We start from the raw sequence: 22,410 nt of genomic DNA on the forward strand, positions 1-22,410 counted from the left end.
TTCCAGTCCCTTGAGGCAACCACTTCCAAATCTTTTCCCTAAAATCTGTGTATTTCTAAATAGTATACTTTCTTTTTCTTTTTCGGTATGCGGGCCTCTCACTGCTGTGGCCTCTCCCGCTGCAGAGCACAGGCTCCAGACGCGCAGGCTCAGCGGCCACGGCTCACGGGCCCAGCCGCTCCGCGGCACGGGGGATCTTCCCGGACCGGGGCACGAACCCGTGTCCCCTGCATCGGCAGGCGGACTCTCAACCACTGCACCACCAGGGAAGCCCTAAATAGTATACTTTCTATTCATTTGTAGTTTCAGATATTTTATTTATTTATTTATTTTTAAGAAGATGTTGTGGGTAGGAGTTTATTAATTATTTTTGGTGTGTTGCGTCTTCATTTCTGTGCAAGGGCTTACTCTAGTTGTGGCAAGCGGGGGCCACTCTTAATTGTGGTGCGCGGGCCTCTCACTATCGCGGCCTCTCTTGTTGCGGAGCACAGGCTCCAGACGCGCAGGCTCAGTAGTTGTGGCGCACGGGCCTAGTTGCTCCGCGGCATGTGGGATCTTCCCGGACGAGGGCTTAAACCCGTGTCCCCTGCATTAGCAGGCGGATTCTCAACCACTGCGCCACCAGGGAAGCCCCAGATATTTTAGGGACTGCCCCCATACATACACACTTCTCCATCTTCTGACTATAATTTGTCAAAACACTTAACATTTACATTATTATGACTTTGCAAATATTATTTATAGCTGAGCCATATGGGGTGATTACATTTGTTTTGGGGTAACCAATTCAGGTTGGAGGAGGATGGGAGAAAAGGTAAAATTGAGAATACCTGATGTGTTTGAACACAGAAAAGGGGATTTACACTTCTGATAGCGATATGAACACCGAATAAATGATACTTACACCAAAAAACTAAGCATGTGAAAAACAAGGCAATTATTAACTACAGGGAACTTTAAAATGTTCAACGGTCATAACAGCAGAGGCTTGTGGGGCCTTTGCTATGTGCCTGAAACTGTTCTAACATATGTAAAGCACCTACAGAGAGCTTTATAACTCTTATGTTCAATACAAGGAAAAGAAACTGAGGTTCTGGGCTCGGGTGGAGGCTGATTTAAATTCTAGCCTAGTCTGTGCCACTTGGTAGCTTGGCCTCAAGCTAGACACTTGAACTCTCAGGGACTTTTTCCTGAGGGACAGCAATTCCCACTTCACAAGGCGATCAAATGAGCTATTATTGTATGCAAAGTGCTCGGCACAATGCCTGGCCCCTTTAAGTCCCAATCCACAAGAGCTGTTTTTAAGGATAGGGCACTTTCAACCTGCTATATTGTCAAAAGGGAAAACTTCAGTAAATCTAATCCAACTGGACTTTTTTGGGTGGAGTGGGTGTGGGAAGAGCAGACACACAGGTGCTTCTTCACAAAGAAAATACTAAAATCAAAAGTGTGATTTTTCCCTTCTAAGAAGTCAATTTCTAATCAGGATAGTACATGCATCAAAACTAAAAGTTCAAGGAAAAAAAACAATCGCAGAATACATTTTAAGTTATTTTACATCATATTCATTTTTCCAAGAGTCACTGATATGGAAGAATCCTCCTGGTGCTAGTAAAACTTTCCTGCTCTAATATACAAACCTCCTATATCAGCACTGTTCACTGTAACTTTCTGCAGTTATGGAAATGTTCTATAAATTTCTGTATTTGCATAGCCCAGAACCATAGGCGCTAGACACTTCTGACTACTGAGGACTTGAAATGTGGCTAGTGCAGCCGAGGAAGTCCATTTTACATTTTTACAAATTTAAATTAAATGTAAACAGCCACATGTAGGTACTGACCACCATACTGGACAGGTCAGCTCTATATGATTTGGTTGCTCAAATGCCTGTGAAAATCTACATCATTATGCATTAAGTTGTTACTGTGCAGTTAATCATGTTTAATCATTTATACTAGCTTTTGAAATGATACAGTACATCATTAAACTTAGCATAAGTATTTCTAGAGATGTACTGTACTCAAAAATCTTGGTTTGGGATTAGGATATTAAAAGATCCATCCCATGTCTCACACAATATACAGTATAATTTTTTTAAAAATCCAGTGATTCCTGAAACATAAATACCTAACAAAAATCAATCAACTTTTTTTTATTTGTCTAGAACAGCCACTGTTCCATACAAAAAACAAAAAAACAAAAAAAAACCCCAGCTGACTGGCACACACCAGGACCTCTTGACATCACTGAAGCCCTAGTCTTCACCAGGGCTACAGGCATGGGGTTATTCTGCCCATCCCAACACAGCAGGTGCACCCTTAAAAAAGCAGGGAGCATGTAGAAAACAAGTGGCCTGTTTTATAAAACTCTAAATTTATTCAAAGTGTTAAAAGATTTCACTCTCCCCTCCAAAATACTTTACATTAAAAAAAAAATCAATATTCTCTTCTATTTTTTCAGCCTCTGTACAAGCTACTGCTTCCCTTTCTGGGGACCAGTCTCTGCCCCTCCAACCCTCTTCCCTGCCCTCCCTTCACTCTCAATATTGCTGTAAGTTTGCTTATAAAGCCCTCCTTCCCCTCTCCCCAAGGTCCCGCCCTGCAGGCATAGCTTCCTTTCTGGATTTCAGGCCCTTGGCTTGCAGGTGAGGCAGGTTGGATGGGTGGGCAGACAAGGCCTGAAGGGCAGAATGCTTTGTGCTTCTGGGAGAAAGGCTGATTGGCTTTTTTCTTGATCAAGCGGAGGATCACTGTTTTTCTTTTTGCCCCATGGGCACCTGTTCAGGGCCAAATATTTGGCTTGGGGTTGCCCATGGCTGGGTAGCCCTGCCCCTTCTCCAGTTTCCCCAGGCGTAGGTCCATGACAGCTGGGTCTCAGGACGGTACCATTTGTCTGTCTGTGGGTTGTGAAGGACAGGAAGAGTGGCACGTGACTAGAGCAGGGCTTGGCAGAGCCCCGACTTCTCAGAGTATGGGCACCAAACACGCAGGAGAGGAAGTTTTGGTTTTTGATAGGCAAAACCAGGGTCAGCCAGGACCATGGGAAATAGGGATGAGGGGGAAAGGTCTAACCACATAGCTGTGGGGTCAGCAATGTTCCTTCTGATTAAACCCCCCTCCCCTCTTCCATCTATCCCACCCTCATCCTGTAGGTCCCAGGATGATTCCGGGAAAGGAGGGAAAAAAAAGAGAAGCATTCTGTTCTGCTGATGGGAAAAAGGCAGGAGATGACAGAGTACTTGGAGCTAGAAGAGGCCTGCTGGAATATGTAGACATCATGGCTTCCTTGTTCCAGGAGGGAGGTGGGGGGGCCGGAAACCAGGCCCTCAGACGCTTCATCAACTCTGTTCCTTGTCCTTGACTAGTAAGACTGTGTGCTGGCCCCCGCTGGACACAGATAAGACCACACGGTTCTCCAACTGTTTGCCTGTCATCTCCACGGGGCTCCAGACATCCTCTTCCTGTCCTGTGCCCAGCTGGTAGTTGGTGCCCATGCCCCAGGCAAAAACACGACCTACAAAGGACAGAAATACGGGCAGCTGTATCTCCAGGGTCCCAAGCCCCACCTTTCTGTAGTGTGAGAAGCCTGGCACACGAGGGTGGATTTTGGCCTGGGCCTGTGGCAGCCTGGCAACGTCCCAGCCTCCGGGCGTTAAGGGAAGATGGGAGGAAGCAAGGAGATGATGGACAAAGAAGAGCTCTGTCAACCAGAGACCGCAGTCCTTACACACTGCCAAAAACTTCTGCCTGCTCCTAGGCGTGGCATTCAAGGCCCGTCAATCACTGGCCATTTCCCAAACCCCCATATCACCTCCATTCCCAGGACCACCTGCCTTTGAGACTGCTCTGGATGCCCTCCTTTGCTTATCATAAAGGACTGAACCTTCACGGTGCAGTACAAGCCCCACTTCCTCAGGAACTCTTCCCAGATAATCCCAGGTCAAGCACCTCTGCCAGCCGGATTTCTCAAGGCCTCCATGGCTGTTCCACTCAGGCTTTGGTGACCACTTGTCCACACCCTCCTCTGCTGTACTTGCCAGGACCCCAACTACTAACCCCTCTTTCTCTAATAAAATTCTAAGTACAACCCCCTGGGAAGCCAGCACCTACTAGGTTGTAAATAAAAAGGGTCACCATGGTATAAAATGTAAACAGAAGCCTGAGTTAGGAGTCTGGAGACATGGGTTCAAGTCCTACTGCTTGTCTGGGCCTCAGTGATATATCTCCCTTTGCTGTTTTTCTCCTCTACAGAACAAATCACTTCTATTAAAATAACGTGTTTACCCATTTTGTCATCAAAGCCAGAGCTTCTGACAATCAGGCCAAAAGCAATATCACCACAAACAGTGTTCTCCACACCTCAGCTCCATCTGATGGTGGACATCAGAGGCTACTGGGCACTTCGGTAAGAACCACGACCACCAGACTCCAACCAGACCGACTGTGGGCAGCCCCACTCACCATCCTTGGTCACAGCATATCCCACAGAGGCCCCACAAGCCACCGAGGAGACGGCGGGCAGCCTGGAGATGAGGGTGGGTACGCTCTTCTCCTCGGCACCTTCCCCAAGGCCCAGCCGCCCATACTCAGCCCGGCCCAGGCTGTATGCTCTTCCTGTGGAGGAGGCAGAGAGACGAGGAGTAGCAGAGGGCATGCTCCGGGTAGGCCATTTAGCACTTATATCTGTGGGAGCTGGTCCCCCATTCCTAGGGTGGTGAGGTCTGAAGTGTCCTTTTCAGTTTTGGGGGAGGCCTGGGAGGAACCCCCCCAGGCCCCCATTGAACTCACACGTGGAAGAACACCAGGACGCTGGGGGACGGGGGCGACCCTCGTGGACCCACAGCCAGCCCAGTCCATGGAGCAGGCCCAGGTTCCGAGCACCGCGATCTCCAGTGTGTGGCCAGGCCTGTGCCCAGGGAACACTCCACCTCCAACCCAGAGATGGACCAGGAGGCCCTACCTTCTGAATCCATGCAGACTGTATGGTGCTGGCCACCAGAGAAGCCCACCCAGGACTTCGTGGAGTTCTTGAAGGATGTCAGGTTCTGAGGTACAAAGCAAGATTCTGTGCCTGGGGTTCCTGGGGGAAGAGGCCAGGACAGAGCTGTTAGGCGTGAGGGTGTCCAAGGAGCTGCCTTCTTCTTCCCCTCCCAGTGTGGCCCCCACCCCACACCAGGGTATTTATATTCTCATTTTACAGATGAGAAAACTGAGGCTCTGAGGGGTTAGGTGACCCCACCAAGGGTGCACAATGAATGAGGGGTGGAGGCAGGACTGGAGCCCAGGTCACTCTGGGAGACCCTGGACGATGGGCTTGGGACTCACCTAGCTGATGGTAGTTGGAGAGGCCAAAGCCATATACATGGCCCTCAGAGGAGATGGCAAAGGTGAAGTAGGCACCACAGAAGGCATCCTGGAATCTGACATGGCCCCGGCTTCCCCTGGATTTCAGCATCACACACTTGGGGACCAGGAGTCGTTCTGCAGGCAGAGAGCAGGCCAGGGTCAGTGGCAGACACACACAGCCTCTCCTCTCTGCCCCATCTGTTTCTCCTTCACTGCTAAAGCCCTCGCAGGGAGGCTAGGCAGGGACTCTTGTCCCTATTATACAGAAGAGGAAACTGAGGCCAGGAGAGTCCAAGTGCCTCACTCAGACTCTCACAGCCATAGGGGTAACATTTACCTGGAACTTACCATGTGCCAGACAGTCTTTTATGCAAACTCATTTAACTTCACAACAAAACAGTGAGGTAGGTTTAGAGGTAGGTGGGTTTAGAGATGAGGAAACTATGTCCAGGGGCCCACAGCCAGTAGCTGGTAGAGCCATGATTCAAACCTGGGGTAGTCTGGCTCTAGAATCTGAGTCCTTAACTACCACCGCACGTCCACCTGATACAAGCCTGAACACAGAGAATCCCTTCTACCTCTGACCTTCACCGGGGGTGGCTTGCCAACTTGCCCCGCCAGAGGGACCTAAGCCACCTACCGAGGCCCTGCCGGCCACCACGATTAGCAAATAATTCAGGCACGCGGCCCAGTTGGCCCTGCTCCCCGCAGCCCAAAGTACAGAGGTCGCCATCAACTGTCAGCATCACCAAGTGGTCGTTTCCTGAGGGTGAGAGGAAGGCAAGGGATGCAGGGCTTGTCTGTAAGGGCCAAGGCTGGGCCAGCCCCCCAAAAAGGTTCTCCAACTCCTGCCCAGAGTGAGTACCTGCAGACTCACCTGAGGCCACCTTCACCACGGGCGTACTCAGCTGCACCTGCACAGGCACCATGCTCTTTTTCATGGGCTCCAAGAGCCCGATCACACCATTATTGTCCTGGAAGGGAGGGGCGGAAGAGTTTTCAGCCAGTTCTTCCTGCCTCATACCAGCCAGATCCAGCTTTGCAGTCAGCCACGGAGCTGTCTGGTGAAGGGCACTGGTGCCAGATGGAGATGGAGAAGTGGGCAGGAGCCAGGCCACATAGTGCAATACTTACGAATGAAATCATACATGGTCTGTGATTTGCATTAAAATAACAAAGGAGTTGGGGAACGGAAGGGAGTAAAGATGAAACAAGTTTGGTCATAAGCTGATAATTGTTGGGGCAAGCAGATAGAGTTCAATATAGTATTCTGCTTACTTTTATGTGTTTGAAATTATCAATAAAAAAATTTAAAACCAGCCCCAATGAGGAAACATCAGATTCCTTTATTTTTGACATTTCAAAATAAATTGAATACTAAAGTACCAAAAACAATTTTAATGCTGTATCTGCTTTTTAAACCACACTCTCCCGTCCTGGAAGTTCTGAGATGTGCCCCCAAACCCCTGAGAAGTGTGGAAGAAGGCTGGGAAGGCGGGGGGGAGGTTGAAGGCAGGGAGATGGGTCAGTAGGCTTCCTGGCTTAGCCTCAGCCCAAAGGCATCCTTGACCCACCCCTTTCCCAAGACGCACACATCATAACATCAGAGTCCAGGGAACAGCAGTGGTGTGGACAGGCCTGGATGAAGAAGCCAGAAACCTGGGTCTGGGCCCAAGCTCTGCCCAGGGCCTTGATTTCCCCAGTAAGTAAAACAGGGGTCTCATGATGGGTTATCTTTGGGGCCCCACCAGTTAATTCTGCCCACCAGCCCCCATGACGTCTTCCAGACCCAGTCTTACCCGGAAGGAGCCCCAAAGGAAGACACGGCCATCCTCGGTGAGGGCCGCTGTGTGACTGTCTCCTGCTGACACCTGTACCACCTTCTCTTGCAGTTCCACTTTCCCAGGGACCATCTCTGAGCCCTCCACTGATGTGTCCCTTCCCAGGGCACCCTCATCATTGCAGCCGAAGGAGTAGACCTGTGCCCAGGATGCCCCCATTAGTGCAAGGCCTGGCCTCTCCGTCCGTTCTTGTTTAGGCCAATCCCTGCTTGTCTAGCCAGCTCCATCTCCACAGAGTAATGCGTGTGGTTCAAAGCTCCTTCCCCAAGCCCCTTACTAACCCCAGGCCCTGTCCCATCCTGTGCCACGCCCAACCTACCTGGCCACTTTTGCTTAGACACACAGTGTGCATGCCCCCAGCCTCAGCTTGCACGATGTCCTCTAGAATGGGCACCAGGGCTGGCTTCTTCCTCTCCATCACATTCTCGCCCAGCCCCAGCTGGCCCACGTCGCCCTGGCCCAGCGTCAGCACCAAACCCGGTTCTGTGTTGTGGGACCTATGTGAGACTGAGGGGTGAAGGAGACAGCCCCTGAGTGTGTAGGATGATGGGAGAGAGAAGAGGTCACTGCACAGGCTCTGTGATCACACAGACCTGGGTTCAAGCCCCTGCCCTGCCACAGACCATCTGACCTCTCCAAGCCTAAGTTTCCTCATCTGTGAAACGAGGCTAACAAAAGTACTTATCTCATAGGGTTTTTGTGCAGATTAAAAACTGATCACATTATTAATGTGAGTGGAAGGAAATGGAAACGAGACACTCAATATCGGCAAATGAATCTTGGTGGAGAGGGCTAAAGAACAGTGGGGACACAAGCTAGTTTTCCTGATAGGTTGTTCTTGGTCGGGAACCATACTATCAGGGCATAATAACGTCTACCCCTTTACCGACTGCTTACTAGTGTTAGACTGCCTTGCAGCCCCTCACATTATGCTAGAGACCTTCCATTCTTAGGATCCCACTTTACAGAAAAGGGAACAGAGTCTCAGAGAAGGTCACAGAATAATTAGTAGAGTTTGCAGTGCATCCTCAGGCTGTGACTTAACCCCTGGACATAGGTACACTGACCCCCACTCCGCTCCTATGTGGGAGCGGACAGGCAGCTGAAAAGGAAGGGGTAGGAGTTAAGAGCCCGCACAGGCTTTTGTAGAGAGGAACACGCCAACCAGTGTGCGGCACAGGGCCATCTGGTGGCCAACAGCGACCGCCCGTAGCCCCGGACAGCCAATGGCGTCCAGCCCCTCCCCCTGGGGGGTGTGGCCAGGCTGCCAGGTCTGCTGCGGCTGCGCAGAGGGTGCGGGTGCGCTGGGCAAGCAGCCACCTGGTCGGGCTTTCTGGTCAGGAGGGCTCGGCCCGCAGGCACCTTGGCAGGAGCGGGCGCCTGGAACGCGGCGGGAGGCAACGACCCTCACTGCCTGGTTACCAGGGTCTGCAAAAGACAGACAGTGTCTGAGTGTGGGTCCATATTCCCCCCTCCCAGATTGGGGGTGGCTCTCTCTCCTCCCTGACTCCCTCCAGGGTCCAAGGAGAGAGGAGACCACAGCCACCTCCCTCCAGTGCTACCAGGACATGATCTCATTTTCCTCAGGACAGCCCAGTGAGGTTGCCCATTTTATGAATGGGGTAGTAGTCCAAGCTCAGTGAGGTTAGTGATTTGCTCAAAGCTATATGTAGCTAGAAAGTGGCAGAGCCAGGACTTGAACCCAGTCTGGAGGTCAATGGTCTTAACCATGCTGCCTGGGGCAAAGCCCTAGGGTCTAGTTTTTTGCCAGTATCTGAGTGCTTTTAGGCAAGTCTCTGCCCCTTTAAGATTCCCAGAGGGTGGGATTCAGTGAGCTACAGGAGACTCTCCAGCTGGGTGGAGTTCCTGGACTTCCAGGCCCCTCAGCTTCAAATCTCAGGGAGCCCAGTTCCAGATTCTGGGGGTGCCAAGAGGCCACCCATACTGAAGTAGAGGCCAAGGCCAACTTACCCTTCACCTTCTTGCTTTTGGGGAGGGCATCTTCGGGGGGTGACCTTCTCTTAGTTATACGCTTGGGTGGCATCTTCCTGTCCTGAAAAACCCAGGCAAATACTCCATGTCAGAAATGGCAATCATTTTCCTGCTCTAATTAGGCAATATTCATCAAAAACTCTACAAAAAAAAGTGAGAAGAAATGCCCAGCAATTCCACTTCTCAGAATTTATCTGAGAAGAACCAAATAATAAATACACCCAAAGATTAGGATCCACAAATATTCTCTACTGTATTCTTCATAACATTAAAAAAACAACAAAAAATGGAGCAACCCATACACTCAGGAGTAGGGGACTGGCTAGATAATATGTGGTATATTGATGATAAAACAGGACGAAGCCATTAAAAGTGATGCTTTCAGAGATTTATTTACTGAATCATTGCCAAGTAATATAAACAGATTGAAAAACAGCCCATCATCCTATTTGTGGAAAAGAAAAAGCATACACATATAAAAATGTGTGGAAGGAAATACATTCAATATTGATAATGGTAACCTCTGGAAAATGGGATTATGGACAACTTCTACTTCTTTCTTTGTAGTTTACCTATATTATCGAAGCTACAAGAAACATTACATGTATTTTTAAAATTTTATTATAAAAAATTAAAACATTGAAGAACATTAAGTGAAGTATCCCTCACAACTCCTCCCAACCCCAACATAACCACTAGTAACTTTGGTTATACATAACTGCCATAATCAGACCACACACACACAAAGCTGTTCTCATTAAATAAAAGCACACCAAACCATCTGTGCCCTTTGATCCAAAATGCCACCACTCCTGGGAGGAACTTGGCTTTCCTCTAAGCAGTCCAACAAGAGACAAACACTGTATACACACTCACACAAACAGACGGTGTTACAAAAGGGGGAAAGGAAATCACCTATGGGTGACAAGAAGGGCTGTTGCACCTAGCACGATCCCGGGCAGCTGATAGCCTCAGCCCTGAGCCCTTCACTCCTTAAACTAACTGCTGCTGCCTTGTCTCCTCAAGACCTCTGAGAACTGACTTTCTCCGCGGCTATCTCAATTCCAATCCAGCCCAAATTGTGTCGAAAGCCTTTTCCCCCCCACATAAGCAGCTTTGGAAATAAATCTTTATTGAGCCCTGGTCTTTAAGGTTATGAAAGACAGTTCAGTTGTCTAAGCCTTAGGCTCCCAAACTCTAATGAGGGCAATTTGCAGCTACCCAGATGCAAAAGTGGTAGAGCAAGTGGTGGTTAAGAGGAGCCAGAATATGTGCTCAGCTGCTTTCTAGCTGTTTGACCTTGGACAAAGTTATTTAATCTCTTCATGATTCAGTTTCCTCCTCAGTAAAACGGGGATAATAATAGTACCCACACCCTGTTGTGACGCCTATGACTAATTGAGCTAATACTGTAAAAGTAATAACATAGTAAGTGCTCAATAAATCAATGCTGGTGTTATAACACTTAGGGTCTGTCCCAGGTGCTGCTCAGGCACAGCTCTAATCTAATCTAACCCACCTCTCCTCCATTCTACGGAAAAGGGATGGAGACTCTACCCAAGGCTACAAATGGAAAGAGAACTCCAAGAGACCTTCTCAGGCTCCTCTGTGGGCCTAAACAGCACCCCATTCTTCCTCCCTCCCTCCCTTCCTTTCTTCCAGTAGGTCCTAGAGCCTCAGCCTCTCCAGCTCCGCATTCCATGGTATATGAACACAAAGGGAGTGGCCTGGAATTTCCAGGCCATTTCTGCTGACTATCCTGGGGGAAGAGAACAAAGTACCGAAGATGGTGAAATAGCCAAAGGCCTACAATCCGTCAAGGCTGTGTAGGTTGAGCCTCTGCAGGTTGAGCTTCTACGTGTTGTGACTGGCCCAGTTTTGACTCTGTTGAGGCATTTCTGTGTTTCACCCAACTTCTATTCTCCCAGGGTTGAACTCCTCCCCTCCAAGTAGCCTCTTTGAAACCCCTTTTCCCACATTAGAAATGCACATTCCTTAGGATAAAGGGAATTGGATTCATCTGCCAGAGCTGTGGTTTGTTCAGCCCTGCTTCTGTGACCATGGTTGACCTCTATGGCAGCTTTTTTTTTAAAATTTATTTATTTTATTTATTTACTTTTGTCTGCGTTGGGTCTTTGTTGCTGCGCGCGGGCTTTCTCTAGTTGCGGCGAGCGGGGGCTACTCTTTGTTGCGGTGTGCGGGCTTCTCAGTGCGGTGGCTTCTCTTGTTGCAGAGCATGGGCTCTAGGCGCACAGGCTTCAGTAGTTGTGGTACGCGGGCTTAGTTGCTCCGCGGCATGTGGGATCTTCCCAGACCAGGGTTCGAACCTGTGTCCCCTGCATTGGCAGGCAGATTCTCAACCACTGCGCCACCAGGGAAGTCCCTCTCTAGCAGCTTTAACCTCTCTGAGCTGTACCCTCATCTGTAAAAAGGGAGGCAATGACCATTTCCAGGGCTGTTGTCAAGACTAAATGAAGCACTTCCCTGGTGGTGCAGTGGTTAAGAATCCGCCTGCCAATGCAGGGGACACGGGTTTAATCCCTGGTCCGGGAAGATCCCACATGCCGCGGAGCAACTAAGCCCGTGCGCCACAACTACTGAGCCTGTGCTCTAAAGCCTGCAAGCCGCAGCTACTGAGCCCACGTGCCACAACTACTGAAGCCCGTGTGCTTAGAGCCCGTGCTCCGTAACAAGAGAAGCCACCGCAATGAAAAGCCCGCACACCACAACAAAGACTAACCCCCGCTTGCCGCAATCAGAGAAAGCCCGTGCCCAGCAACGAAGACCCAGCACAACCAAAAAAAAAAAAAAAAAAAAAAAGACTGAATGAAATGTTTGTAAAGGACTTTGGAGTGCCAAGCACACAGTAAGTACTCAATACATAGCAGCATGTACTCATTCATTCCATGAATGCCTATTACCACTGCCAGGTGTAGCAAGGAAAAAGAAAACTAACCCTCTCCCTGTTCTCATGGAGCTTAATTCTCGTGGGAAAGACACACACACACACACACACACACACACACACACACACACACACACACAGAGTATTATTACAGATGGTGTTGTGTGAAGGATAGGTAAGGCACAACACTGTAAACGTACTTAATGCCACTGAACTATATACAATTAAAAATGGTTAAAATGGTCAATTTTATGTTATGTGTATTTTACCACAGTAAAAAAAAAAGCGAGAAAAACTGGGACGGGGGAGGAGATATAGGTCAGATAGGTAACATTTGGGCTAAGGCTTGAAATACTAGCAAGAGAAAGCTAGCAGGGGAAGACCCGGACAAAAGCATGTGATGTGCTCAGGAACCTGGGGAGGCCAGCAGGGCTGTAGGTGGACAGCGATGGATCACACGGCACAAGGGGAGCAGGCGATGGATCGTACAAGGCCTAGTAGGGAAAACAGAAGAGTTTTAAGAAAAATGTCTTAACGATTGTTCTGGCTACTGTAGAGAAAATGCAGTGGTTTGGAAGAGGAGGAGATTGCAGGCATCCAAGTGAGAGAAGTCGGCGACTTGATTTGGTCTGAGGCAAGAGAGAAAAGTAGACAAAACAGATCAATTTAGGAGACAGGCTTGCTTTGCTGGCGGATTAGATGTGGGGAATGAGGGTGAGGGAGGAAGCCAGAATGACTTTTTCATCCTAAAAAACCCAGCCTCCCTGATCCCCCATGAACTTGGCCAAACACAAGGACCCCCAGGCTTTGGCTTAAGTGAATAAGTAGATGGTCGACTTCCAGTTACTGAGAACACTGTGGGACAAACAGGAGAGGAGAGACTGAGAGGTCCACCTCACCAGGCGTTTTTGTTAAGTGTGAAGTGCGTGGGAGCAGACCAAGAAGGGATGTTAGGTAGGCAGAGCTGGATGGGTTAAGGAGTGTGGGACGTAACAGGTATCCACTGTTTCTTGTACCCCTGGCCAGGTTGCCAGCCAGTTCACTGTGTCCGGGGCCCTGTCCCGCCAAGGGCATATTTCCCGTCAGTTCATCAGAATGACCTGTACCAGTTAGCTGTGCTGGGGAGGGAGACTGTGTAGTAGCATGGAAAAGTACTTACAGCCAGAAGTGAGAAAAAAGGGAACAGGATAATATCAGCACATCGCTGCTGATGTTGGGTTGACCTGTGGGCAAGGCCTGGGGTGGAGAAAAATAAAGGCTATATGAGGTATTTGGTGTCATGGGTCATTAACCAAAAAAAAAAAGTGTTAGTGTGGGTTGGAACAGACCCAGGCAATATCTCCTTAGCCACCTGTGTTTTGGGCTAATATTCTGGGGCATCTCACTGCAAGCTAACCACACTGATCCCACCTTACAGACGAGGAAACTGAGGCTCAAAAAGGTAAAGTGTCTTACCCAAGACTGGACGAGGAAATCAAGATCTGTACCAAGTACCTAGTCACTCAGACCCCAGGGCTGGTGCCCCTACCTACTTCCTCCCCACACTCCCCAGTCCCTCAGCCTGTCTGAGAACTCTCCCTCATACTCTCTCCCCCAGAAAAGACAGAAGCTTGTCTCTCATCTCCCTACTGCCCACCCCCATCGCCATCCCGCTCTACAAGCCATTCATGATCTTTTTAAACCTCAAACCTGAAACAAGCTGCTTCCTTGCTCAGACTCCTCAGTGGCGCCCTCTGCCCACATTTCTTAACCTGGTACTAAAGACCTCCAGGGTCTGATACTAACATGACTTTTGGCCTCCTACCTTATCTGTCACATCGTCCCTTCTCTTCTCACACAATCTTAGACTGCCTACTATTCTCTCCATACCATGTGCATCTCTGTACCATCCCATCCCTATCCTACTAGAAGAAGTTCTGCTCAAAGTCACCTCCATTGGTAAGCCACCTCTGATCCCTCTCTCAATCCTAAAGGAATCATTCTCACAGAGAAATTAGGGCAGACTTTTAGATCACGATTATTTAAATTTACCTGTCTATCCACCATATCAATCTGCTCCTTAAAATGAGTCTCTCGGGGACACTGGTCTCACCTACTTTCCATATGCCAACAACCTTTAACTTCTCACAACAAGCTGAAGGAGGCACTGTCACTCCTATTTCACAGTTGAGGGAACTGAGGCTCAGAGAAGTCAATTTACTTGCTTAAGTTCATACCATCAGAAAGGAGAGCCAGGAATAGAATCCAGGTATACCTGATAATTAAAAACAAAAACAAAACAAGAATGGTTGGCTAAAGGCAGGCCGTGATCCAGGCAGGGGTCAAGGCAGCCTGGACAGGCCTCCCCAGGATCCTCTATGAGCTTGGCCAAAGGCAAGGAGCAGAGGGCAGCAGCCTGCTGAGGGGGACAGGATAGTGAGAGCAGAGAGGAGCTCGGAGGCAGCTAGGGCCTGGGAGGGTGGGCCACGTGGGTGACAAATCTGCTGAAAGATGTATGGAAGGACGACGGGTACAACTCCGTGCTGTGGTGAAGAGAGCACTGGCTTTCAAGTCCAACACACCTGAGTTCCCTTTGAGCCTGACAGTCTTCATCTCTCAAACAGAGGACTCCAGGCACTGCAGGGTGCTGCTGTGAGCAATCGCCGAGGCAGGGTGGAAGATGAGAGGGCACCTTCTAAAAGGTGGAGCCCTGTACCCATGACCCACCTGCATATCCTCTACCGTACACATCAGTCCTTTGACAGACTCCCTCTCTAACCGCTCTGGGTGTGTTTTCTTAGCCAGACACTGAGTACCTGGGCTAAGAATAAGTAGTAGTCTTTTGTCCCTACCCTGCACTCCCCAACAGACAAACACAGCTTCCATCTTCAAGGAGTTTACAGTCTGGGAGAAGAGTGAGATACAATCCAGTAAGTCAGATACAGAGACAACTTCCACCAATAGGCACCTAAGGTGTGCCAGCCTCTCCTAGGACATTCACACCTGCCCTTGGAGGTGTGATCATCCTGGCTTTACAGATAAGAAAGTAGAGGCTCAGAGGAAGGTGCCCCAGGCCACAGAGGTGGGATGGCAGCCCAGGTCTCCCAACCACTCACCACTAGGACGAGAGCATCCCCCCTCCCCCCTTCTCTCTGGGCCTCAGTTTCCTCATTTGGTGAATGAAGGCACAGCAGACTAGACAGTCTACCAGGGCCGTGGTGTTCCTGCGGTGACCTGCTGTGACCTCATCTCTGCAAAGGGAGACAGAGCCCTCTCTGCCCACAGCAGCTGTCCCCACCCACCCCGACATCAGGAGACAGACACTTGCCCACCAGACGCAATGGCTAAAGAATCTCTTTGTGAGAAAAGTCCCCAGGAGGGATGGAAAAAGATATTCCATGCAAATAAATCTGGAGCAGCAATACTCATATCAGATAAAATAGACTTTAAAATAAAGAATGTTACAAGAGACAAGGAAGGACACTACATAATGATCAAGGAATCAATCCCAGAAGAAGATATAACAATTATAAATATATATGCACCCAACAGAGGAGCACCTCAATACGTAAGGCAACTGCTAACATCTATAAAAAAGGAAATCGACAGTAACACAATAATAGTTGGGGACTTTAACACCTCACACCAATGGACAGATCATCCAAACACAAAATTAATAAGGAAACACAAGCTTTAAATGACACAATAGATGAGATAGATTTAATTGATATTTATAGGACATTCCATCCAAAAACAGCAGATTAACTTTCTTCTCAAGTGCACATGGAACATTCTTCAGGATAGATCCCACCTTGCATCACAAATCAAGCCTCGGTAAATTTAAGAAAATTGAAATCATATCAAGCATCTTTTCGGACCACAATGCTATGAGATTAGAAATCAATTACAGGGAAAAAAACACAAACACATGGAGGCTAAACAATACGTTACTAAATAACCAAAAGATCACTGAAGAAATCAAAGAGGAAATCAAAAAATATCTAGAGACAAATTACAACGAAAACACGATGATCCAAAACCAATGGGATGCAGCAAAAGCAGTTCTAAGAGGGAAGTTTATAGCAATACAAGCCTACCTCAAGAAACAAGAAAAATCTCAAATGAACAATCTAATCTTACAGCTAAAGGAACTAGAGAAAGAAGAATAAACAAAACCCAAAGTTAGTAGAAGGAAAGAAATCATAAAGATCAGAGCAGAGGGCTTCCCTGGTGGCGTAGTGGTTGAGAGTCCGCCTGCCGATGCAGGGGACACGGGTTCATGCCCCGGTCTGGGAAGATCCCACATGCCGTGGAGTGGCTAGGCCCGTGAGCCATGGCCACTGAGCCTGCGCGTCTGGAGCCTGTGCTCCGCAACGGGAGATGCCACAACAGTGAGAGGCCCGCGTACCGCAAAAAAAAAAAAAAAAAAAAAGATCAGAGCAGAAATAAATGAAATAGAAACGAAGAAAACAACAGCAAAATGAATAAAACTAAAGGCTGGTTCGTTGAGAAGATAAACAAAATTGATAAACCTTTAGCCAGATTCATCAAGAAAAACAGGGAGAGGACTCAAGTCAATAAAATTAGAAATGAAAAAGGAGAAGTTACAACAGACACCGCAGAAATACAAAGCATCCTAAGAGACTACTACAAGCAACTCTATGTCAATAGAATGGACAACCTGGAAGAAATGGACAAATTCTTAGAAAGGTATAACTTTCCAAGACTGAACCAGGAAGAAACAGAAAATATGAACAGACCAATCACAAGTAATGAAATTGAAACTGTGATTAAAAATCTTCCAACAAACAAAAGTCCAGGACCAGATGGCTTCACAGGTGAATTCTATCAAACATTTAGAGAAGAGCTAACACTCATCCTTCTCAAACTCTTCCAAAAAATTGCAGAGGAAGGAACACTCCCAAACTCATTCTATGAGGCCACCATCACCCTGATACCAAAACCAGACAAAGATACTACAAAAAAAGAAAATTACAGACCAATATCACTGATGAGTATAGATGCAAAAATCCTCAGCAAAATACTAGCAAACAGAATCCAACAACACATTAAAAGGATCATACACCATGATCAAGTGGGATTTATCCCAGGGATGCAAGGATTCTTCAATATACACAAATCAATCAATGTGATACACCATATTAACAAATTGAACAAGAAAAACCATATAATCATCTCAGTAGATGCAAAAAAACCGTCTGACAAAATTCAACTTCCATTTATGATAAAAACTCTCCAGAAAGTGGGCATAGGGGGAACCTACCTCAACATAATAAAGGCCATATACGACAGACCCACAGCAAACATCATTCTCAATGGTGAAAAACTGAAAGCATTTCCTCTAAGATCAGGAACAAGACAAGGATGTCCATTCTCACCACTATTATTCAGCATAGTTTTGGAAGTCCCAGCCACGGCAATCAGAGAAGAAAAAGAAATAAAAGGAATACAAATTGGAAAAGAAGAAGTCAAACTGTCACTGTTTGCAGATGACATGATATTATACATAGAGAATCCTAAAGATGCCACCAGAAAACTACTAATCAATGAATTTGTAAAGTTGCAGGATACAAAATTAATGCACAGAAATCTCTTGCATTCCTATATACTCACAACAAAAGATCAAAAAGAGAAATTAAGGAAACAATCCCATTCACCATTGCAACAAAAAGAATAAAATACCTAGGAATAAACCTACCTAAGGAGGTGAAAGACCTGTACTCAGAAAACTATAAGACACTGATGAAAGAAATCAAAGATGACACAAACAGATGGAGAGATATACCATGTTCTTGGATTGGAAGAATCAATATTGTGAAAATGACTATACTACCCAGAACAATCTACAGATTCAATGCAATCCCTATCAAATTACCAGTGGCATTTTTTACAGAACTAGAACAAAAAATCTTAAAATTTGTATGGAGACACAAAGACCCCAAATAGCCCAAGCAGTCTTGAGGGAAAAAAACGGAGCTGGAGGAATCAGACTCCCTGACTTCAGACTATACTACAAAGCTACAGTAATCAAGACAATATGGTACTGGCACAAAAACAGAAATATAGATCAACGGAACAGGATAGAAAGCCCAGAGATTAACCCACACACCTATGATCAACTAATCTATGACAAAGGAGGCAAGGATATACAATGGAGAAAAGACAATCTCTTCAATAAGTGGTGCTGGGAAAACTGCACAGCTACATGTAAAAGAATGAAACTAGAACACTCCCTAACACCATACACAAAAATAAGCTCAAAATGGATTAGAGGGCTTCCCTGGTGGCACAGTGGTTGAGAGTCCACCTGCCGAGGCAGGGGACACGGGTTCATGCCCCGGTCCGGAAAGATCCCACATGCTGCGGAGCGGCTGCACTCGTGAGCCATGGCCGCTGAGCCTGCGCGTCCGGAGCCTGTGCTCCGCAACGGGAGAGGCCACAACAGTGAGAGGCCCGGGTATCGCAAAAAAAAAAAAAAAAAAAAAAAATGGACTAGAGACCTAAACATAAGACTGGACATTATAAAACTCTTAGAGGAAAACATAGGAAGAACACTCTTTGACATAAATCACAGCAAGATCTTTTTTGATCCACCTCCTAGAGTTATGGAAATAAAACCAAAAATAAACAAATGGGACCTAATGAAATTTAAAAGCTTTTGCAAAGCAAACTACAAACAAGACGAAAAGACAACCCTCAGAATGGGAGAAAATATTTGCAAATGAATCAATGGACAAAGGATTAATCTCCAAAATATATAAACAGCTCATGCAGCTCAATGTTAAAAAAACAAACAGCCGAATCAGAAAATGGGCAGAAGACCTAAATAGACATTTCTCCAAAGAAGACATACCGATGGCCAAGAAGCACATGAAAAGCTGCTCAACATCACTAATCATTAGAGAAATGCAAATCAAAACTACAATGAGGTATCACCTCACACCAGTTAGAATGGGTATCATCAGAAAATCTACAAACAACAAATGCTGGAGACGGTGTGGAGAAAAGGGAACCCTCTTGCACTGTTGGTGGGAATGTAAATTGATACCGCCACTATGGAGAAAGGTATGGAGGTTCCTTAAAAAACTAAACATAGAATTACCATATGACCCAGCAATCCCACTACTGGGCATATACCCTGAGAAAACCATAATTCAAAAAGACACATGCACCCCAATGTTCACTGCAGCACTATTTACAATAGCCAGGTCATGGAAGCAACCTAAATTCCCATCGACAGATGAATGGATAAAGATGTGGTACATATACGCTATGGAATATTACTCAGCCATAAAAAGGAAGGAAATTGGGTCATTTGCAGACACGTGGATGGATCTAGAGACTGTCATACAGAATGCAGTAAGTCACAAAGAGAAAAACAAGTATCAGATATTAACGCATATATGTGGAACCTAGAAAAATGGTACAGATGAACCGGTTTGCAGGGCAGATATAGAGACACAGATGTAGAGAACAAACTATGGACACCAAGGGGGGAAAGTGGTGGGGGGAGTGGTGGTGGGGGGATGAATTGGGAGGTTGGGATTGACATGTATACACTAATATGTATAAAATACAGAATAAGACCCTGCTGTATAACAAAATAAATAAAATAAAATTCAAAAAAAAAAAAGAAAGTCCCCAGGAGGGAAGAGAGGAGAGAGGCTCATCTGTCAACAAACATTTGCTGAGCTCCTGCCTCATGTCAGGCACAGAGCTGGTAGACTTCACCCAGGAACTCCTTACTGGAGGATCCCCCTTACATAGGGAGCTGAGCCTCGGCTTAAGTGCATTCATTTTTCCCAGGGGAAAGGGGCCACATCTTCCACCAGATGTTACAACCACAGCTTTATGGAAATAATAGGGTATTAGTAATCCTCACCACAAGCCTCTTATCTTCACCTTACAGGTAAGGGAAACAAGGCCCATGGGGATTGGGTGGGTGGCCCAAGGGTACCCAACTAGGAAGTTGCCAAGCTGAACACTATTCCTGCTCTTGGGATGTTTTCGCCAACAGGAGCATGTAGAACTCCTAGTTCATCTTTCCAGACTCCATTCTGATGCCCTTTTTGGGTGAAACCATCGCTGCCTTCTCCACCCCACCCAGTGCTCCTTGGTCTTGCACTCCAGACCTTTTGAGACCCAGCCCCTGCAGGAATATGTTGCTCTTCCCCTCCTTGTACCCTGTGCTCCAACCAAACACCGTGGTACCCCTGATGATAACACTCAACTACACCTTCATGCTTTTGCATGTGCTGTGTTCCCTGCCAGGATCACCCTAACCCCGCCCATCCTCAGTCTGCCTGGATAACTCCATTGTTCCTTCAAAACCCGGGCCAAGAGTAACCTCGGCTGGAAAGCCATACCTAACCCTCCTGCGCAGCCTTGGGTGAACCTCCGAGTTCCCCTCCACACTCCGTACACTCAGCTTCTGCTGGGGCACCCAAGTCACACTTGGTTGGCGCACCTCTGTTAATATCCGCCAGCAGCGCCCCGGATCCACGGGCACACTTCAGGGATCGCCCTGGATCGTAAGTGTGGCCCCACATGGGCCTCCCCAGGGAGACCGCGAGCTCCGCCAAGGCCACACGGGGCCCTTTCACCATGTTCCCCAGCCTTGCACACGGGGCACGGAGTGGACAGCCAGTAAATAATCTGTTGACAGATGAGTTGGTGCGGAGTTCCCGGCACACCTCTCCAACCGGTCAACAGTCATCGTGACGGTGCCTGTTGACGCTGAGATTTCGCTCTCCGCGTAGACCCTCAGCAGCCTACCCTCCTAAAAGCAGACCCTCGCCGGACAGGGTTCCGCCCCACTCTGCAAACCGCATTCTCCAAACCAGTGCTAGACTTAATCACTTTCCCGCTCCGGAAACGCGGCCCCGCCGGAGCTGCCGCCCCGGCCCGGGAGGCGCGCTGGTCGGCGCACCGCTGGCGGGAGGTCACCGCGGCCGCGCGCAACCTGGCCGGCCGCGCTAGGGCCGTTTGAATCTCCCGCCCCCGCGGGCGGCGCGGGCCAGGCGTGCGAGGCGCGGCTGCAGAGGGGCCGCGCGGCCCTCGCTCGGGCGAGGCGGGGCCCGGCAGGCTCCGGGGGGCCCCGCGGGGCCGGAGACTCGCGCGCCCGCACCTCTCAGCCACTCGGCTTCACGTGGCGCCGGCGCCGCGCGACACGGGCGCGCGCAGGCAACGGGCCCGACCCGCCGCCGACCGCCGGTGCCCGCGCGCCGCCCTCCGCCCCGACCCTCCGCGCGTGACGGGCGCGACCTACCTCGCTGCAGGTCGGCCACAAGGAACTCCTCCGCTCCCCGGCCCGGCCGCGAACTGCCCCAGAGCATGCGCTCTACAGGCCTCCGGCCCCGACCCCGGGCCAGAAAAGAAAACAAAGAGCCCGGCGGCCCCTGGCGGCCGCCCCGGGAAGTGCGAGTGGCGCGCTCTGGCTAAGGCGCTCCTAACCAGGCTCTCTCCGCCCTGGCAAGGGTACAGTGGGTGTGTATTTTGAAGACCCCAAATTGGGACAAGAGGACTGACAACCAGAAAGACTACTTGAAATCAAGGTTTGTTTGGGAGAATCTAGTGTGGAAGGGACTGTACGGACAAAAGAGATTCGGATCCTCCCTGCTCTCAAGAGGCTCTCCATCAGAGAAAGATGAGAAATAGGACTATCAGCAACTACTCAGGGTGTGACAACGGTACGCACAAGGTTATCTGGCTCAGCCGGGGCTTAACAAAGGCTTTCCAGGTTAAGCCTAAAACGGCAGGGCATCCTAGGAGAAGCATCCCGTGCACTGACAGGGAGCGATGGGAGCCTGTGGTGGTTGTGGGAAACTGCCAAGGTCTGACTGGGGCAGAGGGTGCCATGCGGAGGAACTGGAGAGGGAGAGACAGACCATGGATTCAGTGTATTGTCTAAGGAGGCAGCCTCTTCCCTGGGGAAATGGGGAACTATGGAACGGATTTAAGCACGTGAGTGACAGAAGCAGAGTTTTGTTTTAGAACAAAATGGAGAATGCAGAGAATGGACTTGGGGGAAGGGGAAACCAAGGGTGGGGGAGGGAGGCCAGACAAAAAAGATGAGGGTGTGAACTGAGGTTGGGAGCTAGTGATGGAAAACAGGCGCCAAGCCGACTACCCTGTCTTGTTAACACACTCCACTCCTTCTTCAGGACAGGATACAAACAGTTCTTCAGGATTTCAAGTTCCCTGTGGTGACCTTGCAGGGCTTTTGGTTGTGTCTGGGGGTTTCCCAGGTCAAAGGCGTGGCCTCTGCAGAAGGATATTTTCTCCATTTCATGTTGATTCTGACTCTGAAGGTCATTCTATCATA

General features: G+C 48.5%; 1 protein-coding gene across 9 annotated transcripts; it reads right to left on the reverse strand.

The window, feature by feature from the left end:
* Positions 1 to 2,139: 2,139 nt before the first annotated feature.
* RCC1 (regulator of chromosome condensation 1) lies at positions 2,140 to 21,445 on the reverse strand. 9 transcript variants are annotated; one of them, XM_060140854.1, is made up of 11 exons: positions 21,355 to 21,445; positions 9,161 to 9,242; positions 8,510 to 8,617; positions 7,509 to 7,696; positions 7,148 to 7,327; positions 6,226 to 6,322; positions 5,989 to 6,111; positions 5,328 to 5,483; positions 4,963 to 5,082; positions 4,464 to 4,616; positions 2,140 to 3,516 (listed from the first exon to the last, which is right to left on the reverse strand). In XM_060140854.1, the coding sequence occupies exons 2-11, from the start codon at positions 9,231 to 9,233 to the stop codon at positions 3,341 to 3,343; spliced, it is 1,374 nt and encodes a 457-aa protein (XP_059996837.1). In that variant the 5' UTR covers positions 9,234 to 9,242; positions 21,355 to 21,445; the 3' UTR covers positions 2,140 to 3,340. The 9 variants fall into 9 exon arrangements, with proteins under 9 accessions (XP_059996837.1, XP_059996836.1, XP_059996835.1 ...); XM_060140853.1 differs by lacking the exon at positions 21,355 to 21,445 and adding an exon at positions 20,690 to 20,980; XM_060140852.1 differs by lacking the exon at positions 21,355 to 21,445 and adding an exon at positions 14,118 to 14,253.
* Between the last annotated feature and the right edge of the window lie 965 nt (positions 21,446 to 22,410).

This window comes from Lagenorhynchus albirostris, chromosome 2 (genome assembly GCF_949774975.1).
Source record: "Lagenorhynchus albirostris chromosome 2, mLagAlb1.1, whole genome shotgun sequence".
Lineage (NCBI taxonomy): Eukaryota > Metazoa > Chordata > Mammalia > Artiodactyla > Delphinidae > Lagenorhynchus > Lagenorhynchus albirostris.

Excerpts from the sequence above, each read along its gene's own strand:
- RCC1 (XM_060140852.1), bottom strand. Across the intron at positions 7,328-7,508 it reads GTCTAAGCAAAAGTGGCCAG|GTCTACTCCTTCGGCTGCAA; the intron begins GTAGGTTGGGCG and ends TCCTGGGCACAG. Across the intron at positions 4,617-4,962 it reads AGTCTGCATGGATTCAGAAG|GAAGAGCATACAGCCTGGGC; the intron begins GTAGGGCCTCCT and ends CCTCCTCCACAG.